Source organism: Aptenodytes forsteri, unplaced genomic scaffold, assembly GCF_000699145.1.
Source record: "Aptenodytes forsteri isolate BGI_AS27 unplaced genomic scaffold, ASM69914v1 Scaffold115, whole genome shotgun sequence".
Lineage (NCBI taxonomy): Eukaryota > Metazoa > Chordata > Aves > Sphenisciformes > Spheniscidae > Aptenodytes > Aptenodytes forsteri.
In genome coordinates, this window is record NW_008795319.1 from 1,011,609 (window position 1) to 1,034,934 (window position 23,326).

The window sequence follows — 23,326 nt, forward strand, 5'->3', positions numbered from 1 at the left end:
AAACAACAGGTGAAGTTACTGTTATTTCGTTAGTGTCCACTCATATTTTCTATGATGAGGTTAATTATTATATTGAAAGACGAGGTATTTAGTTGTCCTAAACTTGACACATTTAAGACATTTTACTTGAATTGAATGGAAAAGCAGAAGGAATGTCTAGCACGGATTTCCATGCTTCTAAAATCAATACTGCAGAACTGGGTTAATTATGGTTAAATAATAGCTTGGAACTAATGGGTTCACAGTCACTTGTATTCTGTTCCAAATACTTACACTGTAAGTCTATATAATTTTTTAGTTGGAAAACATTTAATGTAAGGTGACGGCTATTTATTCCATTGATGTTAAGATAGCTCACCATAGGTTTTCTAGCAGCATAGAAGACAGGTGAGGAACCAATAATCAGTGCATCATTCAGCTAATAATTTTGTGTTCACAGCTGAAGTTTATTAGCACTAGCTATTATTTTTAGATAAAAATGAAGTTATATTTTTAGTTATATGACTAAAACCCCTGAATCTCGACAACTTGCCACCTGCCCCAGCTTTTTGTCACAGAAAAGCACCGAAATCAGTGGGATCTTTTTTCTTAGTCAAGAATATAGGGCTGATTTCAAACCCCAATCGTGATTCTAGAGCAAAATCAGGGGTGCAGTTTGAGACCATCAGGGGTTGTCCTAACAGCCTGTGGGAGCCTGGTTTGGATGTGTTTGTGGGGTTTGCACGTGTGGGGCAACTGTCCTGAAGTTCTGAACACAGGTGGAGTCAGTGGCTCTCACACATGGGCTCTGAATCCACGTATCACATTTGTGCTGAATGGGAAATCTGCTTGGCAAATTCAACTCATGTGGCGCTTGGCTAACAGCTGCTGGGATCCTCTTTCCAGCTGGAATTAGTGAGTCCAGTTTTAAGGTGGCACTGAGCTTGGCAAGGTACTTCAGTGCATATGAGTCGTGCTCACTCATATGTTAAAACACCTCCTCAATCTGACCTTGTATTTCTAGGATTAAAAAAAAAAAAAAATCGTTCTCTTAAGTCTAATTTCCTACTTAACTGTATTTTCACTATCCCAGTTCAGATTGCGAATTTAAGAAAGGAGATTTATGGCCAGGATAATGTTAGCCATATTGCTAATTAATAATATTTGCTTAGGAGCCAGTCTACAATATATGCTGTATTTTAAATACCTGTACTTGTTTTCATACAAATTTAATAAACAATTACAGAATCTTTTTGCTTTAGCTATTCAGGAAAAACTGAAGAATTAGTTCTAATACAAACGAGCGATTAACATTTGGCTTGGAAAAAGTTCTATGAGCATTCCTTTCACCCAGTTCTCACGTGTGCGTTATCTGCTATAACATAAGAAAAAGAAAGCAATATTTCATCTCTGTGAATAAAAAAGAAAGTAACTTAATAATTCCTTTTTTGTGAATTTCTGACTCATAGTACAGAATTAAATTTAATAAGGTTTTTCTTTGATAGAGGGCCAGATTAATAGCTTCAAAGAGACCTAGACATTTCGATATGATTCAGTGATGGGCATTCATAATAAGCAGGGAGGACCACTATATATGCACTTATATACTATTATTTAAGTATTATAAAAAATTAAATGTAAAAAAAAGTTTGCAAGTGCAGAACTGTATGCATTGCAGTAGTTAAGAAACTAGGTAGGGTCAGTCTTTTAAAATAGTTTTAAATACTTTTAAAATACTTTTATATGTCTACAACAGTATAATAATGTGAAATGGAAAGAAACTGTGTGTTTTCCAAGCCCATTTTACCTCCTTTTCCCCTTTCAGTGCCATGTATAATTGCTGATTGTGTTGCTTGGAAATGATGGAAAAGTATTGAATGCTATTTGTTTCTTTTATACAGGAAATATGTTCAGATATTTGGAAGTTGGAGTTTAATCTTCAATGATACGATTATCATCGTGAAACTCTTTAAAAGTTTAGTTTAAATTCTATCATGTTGCATTTCTATAAAAATAAACCAGTTTACAAGAAAATACACCGGTGGGCTTGCGAGTCAGAAATGAAGACATTATATGCTAATGAATCTAGTATTATCTAGGGAATATGATAGCTAAGCCTGAGGTTTTTTTATCCCATTTGCATCTCTCCAGCATACCTGAGGTTTTCCTCTTGAGAATACAGTTTGCTCCTGTGTCCGATGCATATCATCAAGATTACCTGATGCAGGAATATACCATATTTGGAGCAACAGTTAAGTGTATGCAGAAGCTGGGATAAAATACAGAAGCTCATATACTAAATGGAATATCTTGCTATAAATGCATCTGTTTAAAAGCTGTTTTTCCATTTCTGGGTGCTGTTTATAAATAATTTTTTTTTACCTGTAAGTTTTCTGGCACCATTCCACGACAGCCTACATCTCTCCCTCCGCTACACTGCCACTCCTTGGGTTAATAGTTGTACTTGATCCGGATCTTCAGTTGCTTCTGTTCAGATGTTCTCAGTGAGAGGGTCCTTCAGCTGTGGAGCTTATTTCACTTTTCCCTTCGAGCCTAGTTTGTTGGTATTTGATCTAAAGCTGGTCTTCTTGTGCAGTCACCTGGGGTGCAGCCACCTGGGGAGGGATGGGTTAGATGCACCGGCCATGAAACAACGTAAGATGATAAAAGATTTTGAGAGGCAGAACTTTTTGCTAACTGGTAATAAGCAGGAATTAGCTGATATTCTGTTAAAAATAAAAAAACAAATAAAAAGCAATGGTAATTGTGTTAAAGTACCTGAAACCTTCTTTAATGCATGCTGCAGAGCAGAAAAGGAGACATTATAAATACAGATGCCATATCTCCTGGTGGATAATCTTATTTACAAGGGTTTATGCAATAACAAAATAAATTATATTCAAATTAAATAATAACAAATATAGAACTGATAACATTTTTATCATTTTATGTATTAAATTGTTGAGCTTGAAACTCTGACAATATTTTCACCTATACCGGGCTGCATTAATTATAGCACTTGCTCAGTTTCATACACTTCATTCCTAATCTTTCATACACCATGTACTTAAAAAGAGTGGAGAGACACTTGGTACGTGGTCTAAGCTTCTCTTTGTAAATGATTTTCTACCTCCTGCAACTGCTTGTCATTTCCTTAATCATCCTTCCTTTTGTCTCAAATCTTACTCTGAAAAGACAAAACCTACAGCATCTTATACCTGATGCATACCTGCCTAATGGAATTATTAAATCAGCTTTTTTAAACTTGTATACTTGAGAAAGTACTTTTTGCTAATTTATTGACCTTGCCGTTTATTTTGTTTTTCCAATGGCATGATTTCAACTTTTCTTATTTGATGTGTTTCTTCCTTTTCCTTTCAATACTTTTTTATTTATTTCTGTATTTGCACTCTTTCTCACTTGAAGTTTGGCGTAAACATCAGAAAGTTGAGTCTAAATTATTTTAATATTTTTAGTTTCTGTGACAGTTCAGACAGTGACCCTGAGATTCAATAGCAGCATCTTTTCACTGTCTTTTGCTCATGCTTATTGAATTTAGTGTGGAGAGAAGGACTCCTCGCATACCTGCTTGTTCTCCTGTGATTCTCCTCTGTATCGCTACCCTGGCTATCCATAAATCTCTCAATACTGAAACTAATTTAGATTATAGCAGTTCGAACCAAGCAGATTTAAAATATCTTTGATTCCAGCAGTGAAAATTGGTCTTGTATTTTTACGGTGCTATTACAGACCATCTTCCCAGCATGTTTTGTTTTATTTTTTTCCTGAGTATGCAAAAAAGTCTTGGCTCTGGGGAGATGTGCTATGCTGTTTAGTTTCGGTTAGTCAGATTCCTGTGTGGAAGGAGTGCACGAGACATACAGATACTGCGTCTTCTGCCTCGACGTCTGACTAGGTGGAATGCCAAGGCACTGCTGCCTCTCCAAAGCCAAGCCCTGTTGGCGGCCTGAGGTTTCTGGAAGGAGTTTCCGTGCCTGCTGCTACGATTGACAAAGGAAGGAAAGTCTTCAGCCTTTTTCTTGCTGTCAGTCCAGCTTTGCCCCAGCCTGTGCTGCCAGTTTCTTCTCCGCCAAGCAGCTGTGCCAGGCAGCGATGCTGCTAGTGCCGGTGCTGGTGCAGTGCCATCAGGAGAGGAGACAATGGTGCTCCGGTCAGAGTATCAGCAATACGGGTCATCTTGTTTATTCTGAGCGTACAAAAACCTACCTAGACACAGGCTATGGCTAAACTAGATCATCAAAGAGAGATTCAGGGTTCCTGAAGGTATCCATGTGCAGGATCTACACCAGAACCCGGGTTAGTCTGGAGAAATCCTTCTTCTGGAAAAACGGAGGACCAAACACACAGGCCGTGTTACCAACCCCACAGCTCCTCTGTCGAGACACAGTGCTGCTGGGATGAATCACCCTTCCGCCAGCTCCTGCTCCCAGGATGTTACAGCTGGGTCTCTGTTGACTGAATTTAAGATATTCTCTATCTGTTTCCTGACTTAGAATCAGACCATGATTATTAATAGTTTTCAGTATATGTTAGTAGCTTTAAGAACATTTCTGCTCTGCGTTTGTAATAGACTTAGCGCCTGCCAAGACAGTCCTTACTGCAAGGATAGCTCATGTTATTTTAACCCTATATTGCAATAAGTCAAAAAAATACTAATGTTGCTTTAAAAGCTAATTCCCATGTCATGTATCAAGTTCAGTCCCAATGTACTATGTGCGATCAACTTGTACAGATTATCATCCAATGGGATTTTTAAAAGTTCTAAAATGATTCAGAAGCCATAAAAGAAAGGGCACTCAACAAACCCATAGTAAGATATTTCTTGCCCAGACTTCTCATCCTTCATTGCTCTTTCCAGTCCCCTCAGGCTGAGCAGCATCTTTTGTTTACTGTGCCACGTGGGACCAAGAAAGCGTAGCTGTAGCCGGGCTGGATGAGACAGGCACACTAAACAGGAGTAAACATGTCTGAATTTTGCTGGCTGCTGTTTCCATCCCTGTTATCCTTGACAAGGGGGCTGCAAACCTACAGCAGTGGGTTAGCAGGAGGCAATACGGTCCCATCTGGCATAGTTGGGGGAAAAAAAGATGCATAGGTACTACGTATAGCTTGTTACTTTCGTTGGCTTTAATGTAGACTATAGTAGGCAGTTACTCCAGCCTTAGGAGCAATCAGTGATCTCGCTAGTAGTGGAAGTCCAACAAACAGCTGGGGAAGAGCAGAGGCAGTCCTACTCCTGTCCCTGCCTCCTTTGAAGCAACTGGGTTTTCCCAGAGGAAGACCAGCCATACCACATCCCTTCCTTCCTAGAAGCCAGTGTAAACATCCAGTGCGAATCCATAACGATTTCTTTAGGAGCAGATGGCTACACCACCCTTCCTGCAACCCGCTATATGCCCTCTGTTCATATTACCAATTCCCCTATATATCCCCTTCAAGTGACAGCTGTAAACAAGCACAAGTCTCTGGCAGCCAGGATTCGCTCGGAATTAAATTCAGGGATAGGGAGCTGTCAGCTAACTGACTTCTGTGGCGTCGTAGCTGTCATTTGAATGAATTACAGACCACAGTATCCATTTGTTTGGGGGCCTGTGAGCAAAAAGGGTGGAACAAATTGGGGCAAATGGCTGAAATTTAATACAGGTTTCTGCAAGTTTTTGAAATGTCATGCACCCATCTTCAGTGTGGATATTTTCTGTGGCTAACAGCATTTCCATGTAAACTGGAATAATCTTCTGTTGAAAGCTCTCTTTAGTATGAAAAAAAAATTAAATTGATTATACAATTAGATGAGGCTTATTTTTCTCTATTCTAGCACAGACTAAAATATCTGGGTCGAAGTTTCATAGCAGTTGCCTATGCACAATTTACACTCTGGGATTGGCAGCTTCTCTTCAGATGCTGAGGAGCAAGACATGCCCCCTCCCTTCCATGCTGCTTGTAGAGTGCGGTGCCCCATGCTGATGATGCCAGGCAGATTTAATCGTGCATGCTCAAAGAGAAAAATGACATCCACACTTGGGTTAGTGCTCTCTGTGGCAAGCTGACAAATCCCCCAGCTGTCAACTAACCTCAAAGGCAAGTGTACGTGGCTCCAGCTTATGTCTGCTTGCATTCTGCCCATAGGCATTTATAAGCTGAAACTCATACTGGCTGCAACACAGTCAGACTGCTACTGAGAGAAATGTATGATCTATTTTATGTGTTTCAATCTCTAAGGGTGACCCACACAATTAAGGTTTATTTTTCGGACAGGCTATAAGCAGGTGAAGACAGCAATTTTTTGCATATGTGGCAAGTGAAAGGGCATAATGTTTATGGCTATGTATCTGGCTAAGTTGCTGATTGCTTAGAGAAAATCATTTCTTCCTTGGGCTCAGATGGATTATATTTATATTTTTATTTTTATGTATTTATTGGGGTTACTGGCTGCCAGAGAACTGCATGCACACAAAATGGCTTTGCGTAAGTGCCAATATATATGGGCAAATGCAAAGAGGCATGTGTTGCTAATGTGATATTGGAGTCACGGAGGAGGACTTCTGGCAGAAGCATTGTCACTTGTGGTGCACTGCAGGCTGTCCATCTAAACCTATCATTACCTGGCACCTATGCTCTAGTGAAATAATCAGACCAATCTGCGAATGGGCAAAAAGCCATTTTAACAGATGGCTTTGACTGTAGGTAACCAGGAAACCATGCATATACATTAAACATGGGTTCAGAGAGCATGGGTCTTATCTAGGAACATCAAAACAGCTGTCGGTTTTGCTCTCCTCCCTTTACTGTTGAGAACATATGCCATATCCATCAGACACCCACGTAGGGCGGGCTAGAGCCAGCTCCCATGGTTCTGATGAACTTTGTAGGAATTGCTTGGTTGGGCATGGTCTCAGCTACAGATTAATCTCGTGTTTTGCAATGAACTTTGAATTTGTATTAGAGAGACAAAGAATGAAGTTTGAGGATGCAGTTGCATCCACCTAATTTGGATGCCCAGCTGAGGCACTGTCTCACCCAAATTTTAAGTGATGGAGAGGGCTACCCAACCTACCTGGCACAATTGTCTTTTTCCTAAGTAGACAGTGATAGAGAGAGGCTTTGGATATGTGCAGGGAAAAGTCCGATATGTTTATATTTTGAATGCATTGGAGTCTTAGAACAGGATCTTAGAATACAAAGAAATAACAGGAAATGCCAAATATATCTATCGACTCAGGATTTAGTTCACCAAGCTCTTCTGGTACTGAGTAGCCAGTGCTATTCTTTTTTCTAACAGTCTGATATTAAAGCACTCAGCTAGAAAGTGGGAATTCCTAGGTTCTTGGCCTCTTCAGTATAATAAACTGCAGATCATGACCCCATGAGTTCAGGTGAGTGGATCTCACCGTGCTTTGAAGCTGAATCATAGCACAGCTCACTCTTATGAGGCCACGGAGAACACAAAGAAGCAGCGACTCCAGGGAGGTCCTCACCACCAGTTACTTTCACAGGTGTAGTGCTTCCCCATATACACAAGGGAGCATGAGGACGATGTCTCTTTTAGTGTCCAAAATTAGTATGTATCTAAAAACAAGCAAACAAAAAAGGGCCATATTCACATCACCTAGCTCCGCGTAAAATTCACTGGGACTTCTGTGTCCTATTGGCTGGCTATGGGAAATTTTAGGCTAATTGGAATTTAAGCTGCCTGAAAATAGCCCCAAGGCAGCAACAGGATTTCAGGGAGATACTCTAGCTTCAGTGAATCTGTGCAAATACACGGAGCCCTGGAGCTCTTTTACTGCTGCTGGGAGCTGGGCAGGATGCAGAAGTGCTGCAGGAGTCCAAATCCGTCTCCTGTTTCCTTTCTGCTACCTGAGCGCGGGAAGAGAGGATCACAGGATGAGGCGTAGATATGTCTGTGAATGTGGTGCTCTCCGTTGGCAACACAGAGCTTCAGAGAATATTACATGCCTGAGGGAGAAAGAGTGTTTCGTAGTTCAGGCAGTGCAGACTGAGATTTCCAGGACCACAGGACCTCTGCATAGGCCAGCTGTAAATTTGAGTTACTGATGCCTCAGGACCTTTGGGAAGCACTTTAAGAGTTATAGAGAAAATAACCACAAGAAAATCATTTATTTTGGTGACTACTTTTTCATTCAGTTAAAATCAAGGAATTTGATGACTTGAATACAAGGTGTTAATATGTAGATTTTTGTCTGTAGAATTAAGATACCTGTAAATCTGTCCTAGTAATAGCAACGCTATGTGGAGGATAGTCTGCTCTTCGCATGATACATGGCTAGCTTAACTGTGTAAGGAATGTGTGTATGCTGTAAAATGTCATCTGTATAAGGGAACAAGTAAGCCCTATTCATACTTCAGAACTGTCAATGTGAAGAACTGTGATTATCATTTTAGGTTTGACTTGCATAACTCTGCATTGTTAAGGTAGTTTGCATTTAACCTGAATTACTCTCCCCTTAACTATGGAGTTAGAATGAAATTCTGCTGTCACAGATAAGAGTAATGGTATTTATTAATAGTGCAAATCATTCATACACATGGAAAGAACTTAAACATGCAAAGCACATCGGGACAGGAGATCACAGTCCTTAAGGGATTGATTTATCCTTGACTTCTATGAGCCTTTGTTATGCTAATGATAGATATATATTCCCAAAATCCATTGCATCTGTCTATGCCTTACCCTTTGATTTCTTTATTAACTCTCCTCCCTTGTCGCTACGTGTTCTTGTTAATTCAGATCAGGTCTTGCAGCTTGCGTCATACTTTGCTATTTTTTACCAAAATGGTTTCTTGAGTTCTCTAGCTTACGTGCTTTCCCCTCTTTGCTTCACCTCTCTGCCATTGCTGCCAGAAGGACCCCTGGGTGAGCTGCCACCGGTTGGACTCTGATACCAACGGGTTTCCTTTGTTCCTGGAGCAGTCAAGGCAACCGACCTAATTAATCATTCCCAATCCTCGTTAATAAACATAATTTTGGTAATTTGGGGTAAACGTGTTCATGTACTCTAGAATACTGAATGTTTTATCTAAATATGTAATTTGTTTTTTAGGCACTTACATAAACATTACGATTTATGGTGGCCCTGGGTGCTACTGACTTTGCTAAGGTTGTCAATCCTTGGTATCTCTAAAGTCAAGATGCATGTTTAGGTGAATAGTCGTGTGTGTGGGTGGTTAGCTCACCTACAGTGGTTGTTTGCAAACATTGACCACCATGATATGAGTGGATGGCACCCTTAGTATCATCAGTAAATGGAAAAGCTGTTGATAGGTAATAATGTCTTTAAGGATATAAACAAGAGCAAAACATATAGGTTAATGTAGATTATCAGCTGTAAGAAGAGCTGTAAGACTATTAGAGAGCTATAAGAAAAGCTAAGAAGTACAGAACATTTCTCATGAGCTTATTTTAATATGAGGAGTAGGGTTTTTTTCTGAAACACAATATACTACTGCAGTGTGTAGCTACTGCATTATACTTTCTTCAGTACAGGTATGTCTTGCAACATCTTGTACTCTCTCTTGGGACTGGATATATATGAAACAGCAGCAGCATAATTTTGCTCATGTGCTAGGCTCTGAACTCAGCTACAATTAAATATTCAGCAGGATACTCTGTCTCTAGCTAGACTCGTAGCAGTTATGAAAGATTAATTCAGTGTTATGTTTCTGTTTAATGAAAGAGTTGAAGTGAGCATTTCTGTTGAAAATTTCAGATTTCAGGTTTAGAAATTATTATCTTTATTATGATTTTTAAAGGACATATAAGATAAATGATCTATATAGAGTTACAATTTTTTATGGAAATCTTTGTCTTTCAGGATACCCGTCCCAGCATCTTAATTACAGTCCTCCTTGTGCTTTGTTGTCTTTACCTTGCCATTTCAAAATACCTTGTACATATTTCTTAACTGGACATGCAGTAAATAACCTGTAGAAAAACTAAGGGCATTGCATGACAGAATGGTGCAGATTTGCAGATCTTGCTGTATATTATAAATTTAATTTGGATTTTCTGTTTCATCAATACTAAGATTTTAAATGATATGTGTATCTGAGGAAGGAATAGCAGCTTTGAGGCAATTTCTAGTAGAATTCATTTACACGGCCATGTTCCGAAGGAGAGAGATTAAAGCAGCAACACAGAAAGTTCCAGTTTCTGTCCCTTGCAGATCCTTTCTCTTCCCCCCCCATCTTTCTCTTACAAAATTTGCTTGCATTATTAATGAAGTTCAGTCCCAGCACTGGTGTGGAATCTGAAGGGTAAACTCAATCGGCAGGTTTGAAGTCCTAATCCTTGTAAAGCCAGTGTGAATAACAGATGATATTAAGCAAGGCACAGTAGATGGTACCTCTTCAGCAATTGCTGTAAATGTGACCTCATTGATTCTATCTGTGTTTTTCCCTCTGTGTTTTACAGAGCACATTGATTTAGGAAGATGTCTTTGGCTTGTTACCATTAATGTTAGAATGATAGAAAAATGTGCAAAAAGATTTGAGGATTGGTGTGAACTGAAAACCATTATCTGGTTTATTAGCAAATGAGAGATTTGTTTTTAATTATGATTCTGCTGCAAATATCATGCACTATATTGTATAAACGGGGTTCTTTTCTGAATTTCATTAATAGATTTTACTCCAGCTGCACTCCCTAGAAATTTAGAAGGGAAATCGTGACCAGGCCTACACTCTCTTAGAGCACAGCAGGATCAGCATCATATTTTGAACAGATTTCCTGGACCTCCTCAGGAAGGAGAAGGAATGAGCAAGGCCCCAGTTCCATCTCACTGTTCGCTTGGTCTTTAACTTGGCTAAAAAGAGGTGTCACTTGTAATGCATCCTGGACAGTCACCCACCTGAGAAGCAGCAGGCACTGTAGCATTTTTGGACCCTTGCATGACAGTCAGTGGCAGTTGCCTGTGGAAGGATGGAAAGACTGAAGGGTTGAAATTCAATAATCCTTTCTGTTTTGAAACACTAATTAGCTGTCGCACAGTTCTGCTGCCAGCGAGCTGGCTACTGCAGTGGGCTCTTATTACTGTGATCAGCAGGCAAAGAGCTGAATACAAAAGGAAGGAAGCTAAAGAAAAAGGAACTTCTGACTGAGACAAAGGTTGCAAAATAAGTAAAAATTGTCCAATATTATGTATTTTGTATCAGCAAGAAAAGGAAATTCATCCAATGTTTTGTTTACTGAGCCAGCAGAAGTTTGCAATGCTAGAGTCGATACTCTGCAGTCTTAGAATGGGCCTATTTTATATTATTTAACAATTTTATATAGTAAACATAGCTGTGTTACTTATGAATCCTAAAGCGAGAGCTCCTTTCAGAAGTTGTTTAGTGGACATACAGCATAACTGAAGGCTACATTCAATGATGCTAATTGGTATTGGGTTAAATCATCCAATGAAATGACTCTGGTGTAAATTTTGCATGCTGAGGTGCAATGTAAGGTGGAATTTGTGTTTTAAGTGCATAAAGGTAGCCAGAGATGTCTGCCAAAAAAATACAAAATATTTATAAAATGCTGGTTTTGATCTAATTTAAATTTGTTTGAGATCGGTACCTTTTGTACGTGAAAGTCCATTTGCATCTTGTGTACAGAGATGTTCTTGATGTCTGCTTTGTGTTTATGCCTTCTGTGCGTGTGTGTTTTATTTTGTGTGTACATGTTCTTTATGGCCACCTTAACTACCCATATAAATTTGTGTGTCCACATTTTATAGGTAGTTGTCCACTCCCACTGTATGGTTTTTCAGCATGCAGGTGATAATGCAGAGCAATTCACCCAAATACCATCCACGCGATTTCTGGTTTAGGTGGTTTGGCAGCTCAGCCAAAATACAAAGTTTCAGCAAGTTTCACCTTTTGCATTTTAGGATTATAATGATGAAATTCGCCAGGAGCAGCTGAGAGAACTGTCGTATTTGAACGGTTCTGAGGATTCAGCACGTGGACGGGGCATTCGAGGAAGAGGGATCCGTGTGCCACCTGCAGCTCCTTCAAGGTGTGGTAACCTGAGCTATTATGCTAATAGCTTTAGAAAGTGTAAACAATGGTAAAAAACCCATAGTTTAAAAAAAAAAAAAAAGAAAATCACATACACATCATGGTCAGTAAACCAAAATGTTTTTCTTCTGATAACTTGTGTGGTCTGTGTTGTGCCAGGTTCTCTGATCTACAGTTCACAGGCTACAGTGGGTGGTATACAAGTATCAAACGACAAATCAGAGCAGATTATGAAGCCAGTGAAAGGGTATTTCTAGGAAAGAATATTGTTATGCCAGCACAGAATCGGTATGGTCAGTAGCATAAAATCATTGGTCAGTAAAATAGTATAGTCAGAGAAGGCTACATAGTCTGGATGGAACTTTATTTGCCAAATAGTTACTTTTTTTTGTATGCATATTATATCTATAATATATATATTGCATTATATATTATTTGTTGTATGGGCTATCAGTTTTATATGAATTTCATTGGCATAATCTAAAAACATTGGTGTATGAATGTTTCCTGAATTCTTCCAAGTATTTTTTCATCTATAGGTAACAGATAGCTCTGCTTGTTCATAAGGCCAGTGTATAATCTTAATACAGTCTTTCAGACTCATTTTTCACTGTGAACCCTTAAAAAATTTGTTGCCCCAGGCATCTAAGTTACCTAGCTACTTCTAGGGGTCCATAGAGATCATTTCAGGATGGGTCCTAAGAAATCCACTTTTATTTTGGAGGAATTTCATATATAGGTAACAGATAGCTCTGCTTGTTCATAAGGCCAGTGTATAATCTTAATACAGTCTTTCAGACTCATTTTTCACTGTGAACCCTTAAAAAATTTGTTGCCCCAGGCATCTAAGTTACCTAGCTACTTCTAGGGGTCCATAGAGATCATTTCAGGATGGGTCCTAAGAAATCCACTTTTATTTTGGAGGAAATAGGATATGGAGGTACCTTATTTTATACTGACAGAGGAGTTGTTCTTTGGTAATTGAACTGGCTGATCTCGCCTATGACCTTTTTTTTTCCCCAAAAAAGTGTCTATCATGTTTTCCCCCAGTTCTTCTTGAATGGAATTTTTTATCAGTAATACAATGCACATACACAGGATTTTTTACACTTGTCATTCATGACCATCTTCCACTCAAAGTCTTTTTGGGCTCAGAAACCAGTCTTCCTTACACCTAAGATCTCTGAAGGGCTTGACTTAATAATGATGTTCAGAACATCACTGCAACAGACTGGCAGCTTTTAAATTAGGTTCAAAGCATAATCAGTGGAGTGCTGGCTCCCAATTCCTGCAAAATACCCGAATGATTGGATCAGTTGGACAGATACAGGATCTTGGATGTTTTCCCTATTTACCAGTCAGAAATCCCAGGAGAATATTAAAAAAAAAATTGCAACTGAAGTATTTAAGCTAAATATTTATGCTAATAATTTATGCTAATAGCATAATTATATTTATGGTGGTGCAGTTGATATGCTTGAGGGAAGGGATGCCATCCAGAGGAAACCTGACAGGCTTGAGAAGTGGGTCCATGTGAACCCCATGAAGTTCAACAAGGCCAAGTGCAAGGTCCTAGTCCTGGATAATCACCAGTGTCAGCACAGACTGAGGGATGAAGGGATTGAGAGCAGCCCTGCCGAGAAGGACTTGGGGGTACTGGTGGATGAAAAGCTGGACATGAGCCGACAATGTGCGCTCGCAGCCCAGAAAGCCAACTGTATCCTGGGCTCCATCCAAAGAAGTGTGGCCAGCAGGTCGAGGGAGGTGATTCTGCCCCTCTACTCTGCTCTCGTGAGATCCTACCTGGAGTACTGCATCCAGCTCTGGGCCCTCCAGTACAAGAAAGACATGAACATGCTGGAAACAGTCCAGCAAAGGGCCACTAAAATGATGAAAGGACTGGAACATCTCTCCAATGAGGAAAGGCTGAGAGAGCTGGGACTTTTTACTAAGGCCTACAGTAACAGGACAAGGGGCAATGGTTTTAAACTGAAAGAGGGTAGGTTTAGTTTGGACATAGGGAAGAAATTTTTTTCAGTGAGGGTGGTGAGACACTGGAATGGGTTTCCCAAAGAAGTTGTGGATGCCCCATCATTGGAAGTGTTCAAGGTCAAGTTGAACAGGGCTATGAGCAACCTGATCTAGTGAGAGATGTCCCTGCCCAAGGCAGGGGGTTTGGACTAGAGGATCTCTGAAGGTCCCTTCCAACCCAAACCATTCTGTGAGTCTGTGATTCTAAAATTGGCTACTGAAACTTGTAGTACAGTAGTGAACATCACAAGCTAGCACTATGGGTTTGGTTGTCTCAGCAGGGAACGAGCCACAGCTCATACTGCTGTGGGAGACCTGAGTTCCATTCACAGCTCTGGACCTGGGTGTCACGCATGGTTATACCCAGCACTCACAGTCTTCAGAAAGGGCAGCACACTCAGGAGCATACTGCTCTGAAACAAAACCACAGATTGCTTCCCTGATATATCCCCCTTCTAATTTGTCATATGGTATAGTTACAAGAACCTCGTAAGAAGTAACAACTTCTTCTGACTTACCAATTAGTACAGCAAGGTGGATATAGCATAAATAAACGGGAGGATGCTAAACCTCTCTGTGCTTGTCTGTATGCACTGTTCTTTCTGGACAACGGGGGAAAGCAGAATCCCTTGCTACCCTTCCCTTGTGCTGAACTAAATTAGATGGGAAGAAAAGTTCTTACTCTCCTTTTATACTCTTGCTCTACTTTGCCTTGCAAGTTTCTGCCACCCTGCATCATCTTCTGCCGATCAGTTTCTCCCACCCGCCAATAAACACAAGAATGAGAGTGATGCTCTTGTAAAATAGTTTGGGAGCAACAGAAAAAGTTCATCACTTTCTTCTTCCTCTAGAACTACTTTGGAGTAATTCTGCAACTCTGTGAATTACAATAATCCAGAATTTCATTACTACAAGCAACAAGAGGATCAGGTGTAAAAGGCATTGGATGGCTTAAAAATAATGCCTTTCCATAATATGAGTTCTGCCTGAGATATTGCCTAAAAGTGCTTGACATTGTAATTGCCATAACCCCAGAGTTATACGATACTTTAAATAGTAGTAAAAATATGAGAGCCTTGACTTGCATGTCCTCCCTTGCCGTACACGCCAAAGTGATCACTCCTTTTTTCTCCCCCAGGGGACGTGGGGGTGCGATTCCTCCGCCCCCGCCTGGACGAGGTGCCCAAGCACCCAGAGGAGCGCTGGTGACCCGTGGAGCCCTCCCCGTCCCACCAGTGGCGAGGGGCGTGCCCACCCCTCGAGCAAGGGGCGCCCCGGCTGTCCCAGGCTACAGACCACCCCCGCCACCTGCACACGAGGCCTATGAAGAATATGTAAGTAACCACATACATTCATAACAGATGTGAGCCAAACTCTGTGGTGAACATCAAGTATCTCTGAGCTGGAAGGCTCCAGGCCAATAATTCCTCTGTCCCTACTACTTACCTCCTGCTGCTGAATTACAGTCCGGGTGATGTAGTGTGTCTGCAGACCTGTGTTTTGGGTGATGTGGGTTTGTAGAATTGTTCACAGCTTAGTTTTGGATATGAGAAGGACGTGCTGGTTAGCTCTCAGGGCATCACAAAAGAGCAATACAGATATTCTAAAGACTATATTATAACTAAAAGTCACTTGTTACTGCTGGCAAGTTCTTAGGAATAACAGGTTATATCCTTTGTGAGAAAATAAGAGGGTTTTTTGTTCTTCTGAGTCCTTTTTATTACATATAAATATATATCTGTATAATTGTATTCACCATTGCATTACAGATACATAACAAAGACATTCAGGTAATTTTCATGAAAGCTGATAAAATGATGCATATTTGGCAAGGAGCAGTACTGTCACCTTTTCTTACGAGGTTGGTAAAGCTTTACTCAACCATCTGTATTTGTAGAGTAGAGATTAGATCATGGCCACTTCAAATCAGGGACACGCATTCTGTTAATGCCAAGAGTCACAGCTGAACAACAGCTGCAAAAAAGGAGGGGAACAAAGGCACTCTGTTATTATTTACCTCAATACAGTTTCCATCTTTAAATGAGATAAAAGTCCTGCTAAAAAAGGAATTTAAAAAGTATACCCCTCCTTGATAGATAGTATATTATCTGTTAGTATCAAAATATATGAGACCTTCCTTTCTGTGCAGAACTGTGTCTTTTCCTAATCCATGAGTGACAAATTTCAAAACAGAATCCTTGTAATATAAGATAATAATCTAGATAGAAGGAAGAAATTTTTTACACTGAGGGTGGTCAAACACTGGCACAGGTTGCCCAGAGAGGTGGTGGATGCCCCATCCCTGGAAACCTTCAAGGTCAGGTTGGACGGGGCTCTGAGCAACCTGAGCTAGTTGCAGATGTCCCTGCCCATGGCAGGGGGGTTGGACTAGATGACCTTTAGAGGTCCTTTCCAACCCAAACTATACTATGATTCTATAAGATGAAGATTATAAATTAAGTAAATCTTTTTCTTTTTTTTTTCATCTACAGTACTGGTAAATGTCCTAGGATATTAAGCAATTTTTAGGGAACATTTCTTACATTTTTTCTGGGTGATAAATATGTGGAAAGCAGAAGGAGAAGTTGAGGCAGCTGGATTATCAAGGTTAGGAAAGCATTAGGCCAATTCCACACTGTTTTGAAATGCTTACACTCTCAGGAGCACAAAATATACACACAATTAAAGGAGTCATTTTAGTTTGTAATAGATTATCCCAATAAAAAACAAACAAATGCATTTGAGTTTCTGTTTTGCCTACTTAGATAGTAGCAAGAAACATCTTGCCTTGTAGGACAAATTCAGATGTTTTGGAGATCCTTCCATCTCCTATGTCCTTTCAACATCTATGTTCCACAGCTGGGAATATATGGGCTTCCCCTGACTTGCTGTCATCCACCAGTTTGCAATGAAAATCTCTTGCCATTTTGCAAAGACTTGTAAGTGCAATTTAAATCATCTTGGTATCTTATGGACTGAGATAATCATTAAAACTCTGTTGGTGTGCAGGTAGAAGGAAAAATGCACTGTCATATATCTATATATGAATTTGTAAATGATATTTTAGGCAAAAATATTTTTAATTTTGCAGGAAATAATCAACATGGTTTTTCTTCCCAAATAAACCACTACATCACATATTTGACTGCGATGTCAAGTGGATCGATTTGTTGACCAGCAACAAATGGCATGTAATTGTTGTTCTTTCACAATGAATCCTAGAGATGAAAAACTAATTTATAATTAATAATTTATCCAATTTAATTTTTCTCATTTTCTGCTTGTAGGCAACCCACAAACATATTGCAATTTCTTTTTGTGTTTATGCTTTTCATTTTTGACTACAGTATTTCACTCCAATTTTTGCCTACTATATGCAAGCACCATTGGTTTGATTAGTTGTGCACATGAATGCAATTTCATTGATTGTGAGTATCCATATTTTTTATTTTTCTTTGCTCTAATAGAATGTAGTCATTTGAATGCTGAGCTGAAAGTGAACTCAAAAAACAGAATAGAATGGCTGCAGCAGATTTTTTTAAAATGTTTAAACAGCATTTCCTGAAAAAAATCTTTAGATATTTGCTCAGCACTACTAATCAGAGATTGTATTGACTGTTTGACCTTGAAACATCTAACTGTTCAAATCAGTTTGGATAAGCATTTAAAAGTTTGGATCACTCCTTTGTAATTATCCAATATCTAAATATTTTGAGGTTTCCTGATGGCCTTTGTGAGAGTCCATAAAAGCAAATGCCTAAAGGTGTCTCAAGAAAAGTGAAGTCTTGTCGTTGTGCTGAATATATTCACATTCATAATTTTGAATGTCAAGCCCAACCAAAGGGGAAATAATTTGTAACAACCTTCAGAAAAAAGAGGGCTAGAGAGGGAAGGGGGAGTGACACAGATCACACCTTTTTCTTTACTTGCTTTTGAAACAGAGATACAACTTTTATTGGGTGCAGCATAGATGATAGTATCTCAGAGGAACTTCAGAAGGCTACCCACAGGAAGAGGAGGTACAGGCATTAGAAGATATACGCAAAAGGAAAGAAATAGTTGCTATGTGAACCTTCCTCCCTTTAAAAACAGCTCATTGTGTGTGAATTTGGATGGAGAACTTAATTAGCAGCTGCTGTGCAGCTTCTGGGATCAGAGAGGTGCTCCTGGGTTTGTAACCTGGTGAATAAGAGTGCTGTTCAAAGTGACTAACCTTAGTTCAGTGTGACCAATGTGTACATGCTCCTTCTCTGCTGAAGGAGAGGTCTGCTCAAGTGCAGTTCAGAACAGACGCTTGAACTGGTCATTGTGAACCTTTCTCAGAAGAAGGTTCTCTCACAAAGCTGAACTTAGCCCTTTGTCATTACTCTCTGAGGTATAATTTTATACCTCTAATCCCCAAACACCTCCATACTGAAGATGTCCCTAGCTGCTGAAAAGGATTCATGGAAGGAGATGGTAAATGAAAATGAGTTCAAATATTGTTTCAGTCCTGCATCATCACCTTTATTGACAAGGACAATGGTAAGAATGATTTTGTGCCATTTTTTCATTACAAAGGATAAGGTTTGTTTGGTTGGACATCTACTTTTATCATCTACTCGAAATATAGTAAGGAAAATTAAGACTGGTACCATCTTTACAGATTGAGGGGAGACTTTTGGATTCTTTTCTCAACAAGAATAAGCAACTTTAAGGCTAAGGTCTTGTTGGCAACTTATGAAACTGGCAATAGACACGACTGATTGAGGTTCATGATTTATACAGAAGTGAAGAGTGAGAAGTGCATGCGTAGATCTTCCACTGGAAGGAACATCCTACTGAGGCAATAAAGCCAATGTTCAGCACGATATATTTTAATCTGAGCATCCAGACTTTTTAACCCAAGATTAAAACTAAATATCTGAAGGGTGCTTAACCCAAATATAAGCCAGAAATACCGTTGCTTTCAGATCCTGTTTTGGAAGGCATTTGACTCTGGAGCTGTATTTTTACCTTCTGAATCAGAAGCTAGTAATGAGCTGTGCAGTGATATTTTTCTTTACATTTTTTAAAAGCTATGGTGAGCCTTGTTAAGAGGTCTAATGCGAGTCTAGAAGTGACTTACCACTTGTTCCCTTACCCCAGATGCAAAGAATTACCAAAACAGAATAAATTTGGGACTCTCATACACATTGCTTTTATATTTTACTTGCACTTGCATTTTTACTCCTGGATAAGAAAGGGGACTTTTGCACAGAAAGCCACTCGTCTTAATATGAATACTTAGATGAGCTTCTTGTATTTACAAAGAAATATATCATTTGTTTGCAAGAAATAGGCTAGTCTGTCAAGACACTGAGAAGCTGGTACAGCTCCTAGGTCTAGGACAGCCAGATTAAAGAGCAATTTTAAATGCAAATATTCTTTCTCACCTCTCATTTCACTGATCAAACCAGCCAAACGCAGCTTCTTGTTATCTTCTGGGATAAGTGAAGAGCAATGATTTTAGAGAGTCACTGGAAGAGAACCACACAATAAGATAGATTGTGCTTTTAATGTCATGCTGTTCTTCCTCTCATTTCAAGCTATTTAAAATGAAAGCAAATGCCACATTCAACTGTTTATTCTAAGCTCAATAGTTATTTACATTTTTCAGTAGTTTTCAAACAAACTGAAACAACTATGCTCATGTTTATTCAGTGCCAACCTAGACAATGAAAAGACTGACAATAAGAGGCATTTTGTCACACTTTAACATTTTAAAAAGAATAATCAACATTTACATGTGACTATGGTCCCCAAAATTGTGGTTGCAGAGGCTTTGTTTAATATATTAAACTGGAAATAGTAGGGCTTTTAAATCCATCCTATCTGCCATTTCTGAAAGTAGGTGGAAACTGTTTATAAAGACCTGCACTTCCTCTTCACGGCATGTTTGCGCCTGTGTTAGTGCTTTAATAAATATGTTAAAGTGAGCAATTGGTACTTGATTCTGCTACTTTAGAAGTCCATTCCTATAATCCCAGTAGGACATTCTCAGTGAGAGTGAGGCCCGGACAGTTAAGACGACTTGTTCCAAACCTTAAAATAGTTAAATATATTGGATATGATGATAGTCAAAGGGGATTATTTCATTTTTTTTCTAAATTGGTATTTCCAAGTTTTAAGATGTACCACTTACTTATTTCTGTGCCTCTTTTGGATGAAAAAAAATCAATGAAGAATGTACTGAGACTAAAGAGCATTTGAATAAAGCCGGAATTATAGACATGGGAATCTGCATGGCTGAACAACATATTGATTAAATATGATTGATTACCTATTTATGCCCAAGGCACTTAGAAAAAGAGCTAAGCTATATTCAACTTACATCTGCTGTGACTTGAAAAATCAAATGTTATTTTTACCATAATAGCAATAAATAGGATAAAGTTTCTATTATCTGAAAGACCCTATTGAGCTTTATAGGCATACTGTGAATGATGGTCTCACAAAGGTAGAGTGGATTTTTCTGTTAGTTATTCAAACTTTGGAGAATTTGGTCCGTCAATAGTATAAATATATTTATTGCGAAAAAAATCCAGCAACATAAGTACAGAATTAAAGTAGTGGCAACTTTTTCGTGTTTTTCTAAGAGCAAAAATCACAGTCAGCATTAAACCTTCAGTGTCTGGGAACCTGCAGTTCTAGAGTTTTTTGCTTACCTGTGCAAACTGTAGTTTGGGTCTTATTCTTATAGATGATACCTGAATAAATCAGGCTTGGCCCATGAAACCAAAGGTACTGTCCTGAGAGCAATGCATCAATAAATGTGAATACTGCTTTCAGATTCATCACTGCTATGAATTTCTCACAAATCGACAGTATGCTCTAAAGCAGACTTTATTATATGGTTTTCTTGATTTGTTTTGATTTGATTGTAATAATCATAGTTATTCACTGGACTAAACTTTACTCATAAAATATATAAAACTCTAACATCTACTTATAAATGCTGCAGAAAGATTTTGTGGAGGGTAAGCTCTTCTGTCGTCCTCTTCATGCTCTCCTTACTTGGCAAAAATAATTCTCTCCTTGACATTAGTTATCAAGTTTTCAGTTCAAAATTATTTTCTATGCTAGACAGAGTCTAAAAGAAAACGCTGATGCAGCTGTACATGTTTTAGTATTATACATGAAGTTAATACAACGACAGTCTAATAAATATTTATATTTGTTATATAGAGATCTAAGCGAAGGGCATCTCTCAACTGATCATCCAGCCTTCATATGGTCCTTAAATATTCATAGTGTATGCAGTTATATTCATAAGATCCTGCATAAAAAATATATGCAGTATTCCCCATAGAGACAGAATTTGTCTGCAACGTTGTGCTGGTTTTGGCTGGGATAGAGTTAATTTTCTTCCTCGTAGCTGGTATAGTGCTGTGTTTTAGATTTAGTATGAGAATGATGTTGATAACACACTGATGTTTTAGTTGTTAGAATGTGCTGGTTTTGGCTGGGATAGAGTTAATTTTCTTCACAGTAGCTAGTATGGGGCTCTGTTTTGGATTTGTGCTGAAAACAGTGTTGATAATACAGGGATGTTTTGGTTATTGCTGAGCAGTGCTTACACAGAGTCAAGGCCTTTTCTGCTTCTCACCCCACCCCACCAGCGAGTAGGCTGGGGGTGCAGAAGGAGTTGGGAGGGGACACAGCTGGGACAGCTGACCCCAACTGACCAAAGGGATATTCCATACCATACGACGTCATGCTCAGCATGTAAAGCTGGGGGAAGAAGAAGGAAGGGGGGACATTCGGAGTGATGGTGTTTGTCTTCCCAAGTAACCGTCACGCGTGATGGAGCCCTGCTTTCCTGGAGATGGCTGAACACCTGCCTGCCCATGGGAAGCAGTGAATGAATTCCTTGGTTTGCTTTGCTTGTGTGTGCGGCTTTTGCTTTACCTATTAAACTGTCTTTATCTCAACCCAGGGGTTTTCTCACTTTTACCCTTCCGATTCTCTCCCCCATCCCACTGCGGGGGAGTGAGCGAGCAGCTGGGTGGTGCTTAGTTGCTGGCTGGGGTTAAACCACAACAATCATGCAATGCACCATTTGATCATTAAACAGTGTGATTATTCATGAGCCTGTTACCAAAAACTCTTGTCTACTCTCACTTGGATCTGTTGCAACTTGTCACTTGGCTATTTATCTGATGGAGAACAGTCTTGGTTGTACAAAATAACTCTATAGGAATTTACTGGCTAAACTTTATCATATGACTGTATCTCCACCCTGTTGTCCTTTTTATGACAGGTTGCAAAGGTGAGTTATAAACTTATTTTTTTGTACAAACTCATACAGACTTAGAGAATTGCTGTTAAAGACTTGGGACAAGTCCAATTTAATTAGAGTTGTTGAGAGCTTGGTTACGGTGTGAATTCAGCTTAGACGGAAGGCTTGGGTTTTCTCTTTCACTTCTCAAAGTTTCTTATCCAGATTTAGTCCACCAAGGTACTAAAAAGTTAAATAATTTTGGACTGCAAGGTTCATCATGACTGGTGAGTTCCCGGGGAGCCAGACACATACGAACTCAGTGGTAATGAGAAAAGCTCGGTGCAGGATTTTATTTCTTGCAGCCTGGTAAGCGCAGAGACTTCAGCTGTGCCAGGCAATTACAGAAGCCTTGAGCTCTGGTTTCAGGAAAGGCCCTGGGTGATAAGATGCCATGGTGCACTTAACATTATCACACCAGCCTTGCCTCCAGCATACCAGTCTTACTTATGCGTTTTTCAGTGTAGCCTTTTGGTAAATGCAGATTAGCGACTTTTTATTACAGTAGATAAACAGAGTGCTCTTTCTATCAATAGATTTCATGTACAGCTAACAGAGTAGTTTTGTGTATTATCTTTATTTATTAGGAATTTTCACATGAGCTTTATTAATATAGTAAAATGCACAGTTTAGAAACCGTTTTATATTAATTGAAAGCTTTTATGGGTTGTTCCAAAATAGTATTTTAGTTTTACTGGAATTTTAAGGGCACGTATTTAAAAATTTCTTCCTGTTGCAAGAAGCTTTCATCAGAGTTCATCTATGTTCTTCTCTTCGGTACATTTGTGACATTGTCATCTTGCAAAAAATACTTCTACGTGAAAGTGCAGAGATATATATTTAGCAACTGCACTTAAAATCAAAGACAAACATTGCAGAGCGCAGTTCTGTTTCGTTCTCTGGCTGATGGGCCTTTTAGCCAGTTACCTCTCTCCATACACTTAATGCTTATTTGAAATGCTTAATTGAAAAAGA

The 23,326-nt window shown here is 39.2% G+C and overlaps 1 protein-coding gene across 1 annotated transcript in view; it reads left to right on the top strand.

Moving 5' to 3' along the window:
• The window catches only part of KHDRBS2 (KH RNA binding domain containing, signal transduction associated 2), a 312,654-nt gene that overhangs the window by 181,423 nt on the left and 107,905 nt on the right, over nt 1-23,326 (top strand). The window contains exons 5-6 of the mRNA XM_009279735.1: nt 11,892-12,019; nt 15,191-15,386. Of these exons, the coding sequence (XP_009278010.1) occupies nt 11,892-12,019; nt 15,191-15,386 (324 nt within the window). The remainder of the gene's footprint in view (nt 1-11,891; nt 12,020-15,190; nt 15,387-23,326) is intronic.